Source organism: Olea europaea, chromosome 14, assembly GCF_002742605.1.
Source record: "Olea europaea var. sylvestris chromosome 14, O_europaea_v1, whole genome shotgun sequence".
Classification (NCBI taxonomy): domain Eukaryota; kingdom Viridiplantae; phylum Streptophyta; class Magnoliopsida; order Lamiales; family Oleaceae; genus Olea; species Olea europaea.
In genome coordinates, this window is record NC_036250.1 from 10324633 (window position 1) to 10327413 (window position 2781).

At 37.0% G+C, this 2781-nt stretch overlaps 1 protein-coding gene across 1 annotated transcript in view; it reads right to left on the reverse strand.

The window, feature by feature from the left end:
- The window catches only part of LOC111409112 (leucine-rich repeat receptor-like tyrosine-protein kinase PXC3), a 27957-nt gene extending 25478 nt beyond the window's left edge, over window positions 1–2479 (reverse strand). Inside the window, exons 1-2 of the mRNA XM_023039052.1 lie at window positions 2172–2479; window positions 634–1894 (exon numbers count right to left, since the gene is read on the reverse strand). Coding sequence (XP_022894820.1) covers window positions 634–1894; window positions 2172–2291 — 1381 coding nt within the window. The 5' untranslated portion in view covers window positions 2292–2479. The remainder of the gene's footprint in view (window positions 1–633; window positions 1895–2171) is intronic.
- Window positions 2480–2781: the final 302 nt, after the last annotated feature.

Below are 2781 nucleotides of genomic sequence, written 5' to 3' on the forward strand. Positions count from 1 at the left end.
TATACTATATGTGGATGGTGAGGAATAGGTGGGTTTTTGGGGATCATAGGCCACATGTGGATTGTATTGTAAGACATATTGAAATACACTTAAACAAAACTATTTTTACTTTGTATCCGCATGCTTTAATTCATTTTGAATCCTTAGCTAAGTGTCCTTAACTATTATCGTTTGTACATCTTTTCATTGTGTTTGCCCGTGTATGCCGATAATACTTGTAATCGTCACTTGATCTATGTTTGTTCGGGTATGTTCGGTGGACTTGTATATGAGCTTTGATCAATAAAATTTATATGTACCGATCAAAATAAAAAATAAGAAAAGCCGAGGCAACATCTATGACGGCAGCCATAGATGCAATAATAGCATCAGAGGCAACTGATTTTCTCTTCCCTTGAGATGCAGGTGGCAGATTTTGTGTAGAATATATCAGATCCTTATTTCCTTTTGTTTCGACATCAACAGAATTTTCGAACTGTGGAACCACTCCGGACAATTGATTATTTGTTAGAACCAGTCGAGTTAACGTTTGCATTTGCGTTAGGAACTTCGGAATCTCACCTGAAAATGTATTATTCGAGAGGTCTAAAACCTCCAATGAAGTCAACCTTGATAGACTAATTGGAATATCCCCTTCAAAGAGATTGTAGCTGAGATTCAAAGCGATTTGCAGACTCTGTGGCATTGCTGGAATGTGCCCACTAAGTTGGTTTTTTCCAAGCTGAAGTTCTAATAGAATATCCAAGTTTCCAATGGAATCAGGTATAGAACCTCTAAGATGATTTCCTTGCAAATCCAAGTTGGTGAGATTCCGTAAGTTGGAAAATGAATCCGGTATAGAACCACTCAATGAATTCCAGCTTAATTTAAGCCTCTGCAATCTGCGCAACATTGTAATTTGAGTAGGTATTTCTCCAACAAAACGGTTCAATTGAAGATTCAAAACTTGAAGGTTGGCCAGATTACCCAACGATGTAGGCAAAGGACCTGTCAATCCATTTCTGGCTAAATTCAACAGTGCCAAATTCGTGCACTTGCTGATTTCAGGAGGGATTGATCCAGTCAAGTTGTTGTTATCAAGCTCCAAATATGTCAACTCCCCAAGGCTTCCCAGTGATTCACCTGGGAGTGTTCCATTGAGAGAATTCCCTCCGAGCCTCAACCTAAACAGTCTTGTATGAATATTTTCAGGAATCGAACCCTCCAGTTTATTGTAAGACAAATCAATAGACTGCAAATTTGTTCTGGCCAGGAGATCAGATGGGATTGTACCTGTCAAGCTGTTATAACTAAGGTCTAAATTTCTGAGGTGAGAGGTCATCCCAGGCGGGATAGTCCCATTAAACTTGTTCTGATTTGCAGCAAATCGGAGCAGTGTAGAAATATTCGAAAGTGAATTGGGAATCCCACCACTCAGATCGTTAATAGACAGTATCAAGATTTTCAACTTTGATAGCCCTCCAAATTCATCAGGAATTAATCCTGACAATTTATTAAGACTAAGATCGATCAAATTCAAATTTCCATATTTTAAGATTTGTGAAGGGATACCACCAGTGAATTGGTTGAAGGAAAGCTGTAGTTCCTCTAAAAGATACAATTTTCCTAGGTTTATAGGAATAGCCCCTGTGAAATTGTTTTGGCTAAGGTTCAGACTCTTGAGGGAATCCAATTCAAGAAATTGTGAATCAATTTCCCCAGTTAGTGAATTTTGTGAAAAATCCAAGTGATCTAACATCCTAAAACGATTGAAATTAGGCAAAGAACCAACCAATCTATTCACACTAAAATTCAACAATTTCAATCCACTAATCTCTCCACAATCAGTGATGAACCCACCTGGGATTGAGCTCAAATAATTATAAGAGAGATCAATAAACTCCAAAGTATCAATCTGGCAAATAAATGGGAGAAACTCAGAACCAGAAATTGAAAACAAAGAGAAAGATAGTTTGATTATTGAAGAATTATCAGGAGTACAACTTACTCCCTTCCATGAGCATGGGCTTGAGTCCTTTGAGACATTATTCCAAATAAATTGTGTGCCAGTTTCATTCTTAATAATTTCATAAACCCTACTCATAGTACTAATCTGTTCTGAAGGCAACTGAGAGAACCCCAACTGAATATAAATCAAGAAAATCAACAGTGTGAAAGCAATTTTTGCATACCTGTTCATTTTGGCTCTCAATAAACTTTCTTGTGTGTGGGTGAAAGAAGTGCATAAACACATGTAAAGACGAGTATACAAGTGCAAGAATTTGAAAGGGCAGGCCAAGAATCATATGCATATTGGAAATTGAAAGGTTAGAGTGGAGTTGACTAGACTTTACTGTTTGAGAAAGACCAATATTGGCGTGGAATTTGGGGTGTTTTGTTCTTTGTTGACTGGAAAATGCATACTTGGTTTTCCAACTCCATGGTCTTTGGCGGGTTCCACTGCGAGAAATCAGTTCCTTGGAAAACGCGTGGTCTTGCACTTCTCGTCAAAGTGAATTTCATTTTTATATTTATTTATTGGTTGGAACTTTGAATTTTAAAATTTAACAATAAATCGAATTTATGAGCAATTAGCAATTAGACTTGTCCGGCCGAACAAAGTATAATATAACGGTGGATCATTAGTTGAACGGATTTAAAGCTAGATCGAATGATTTGGTTCAATTATAATAATTATGGCTAATATAGATTCAATAACAAGATAGTCTCTATGCACAAGTGCAAGTCTGTTCATATACACCAAGATGGAATTTCTCCTATCTCCCAGAAAAGAACATAATT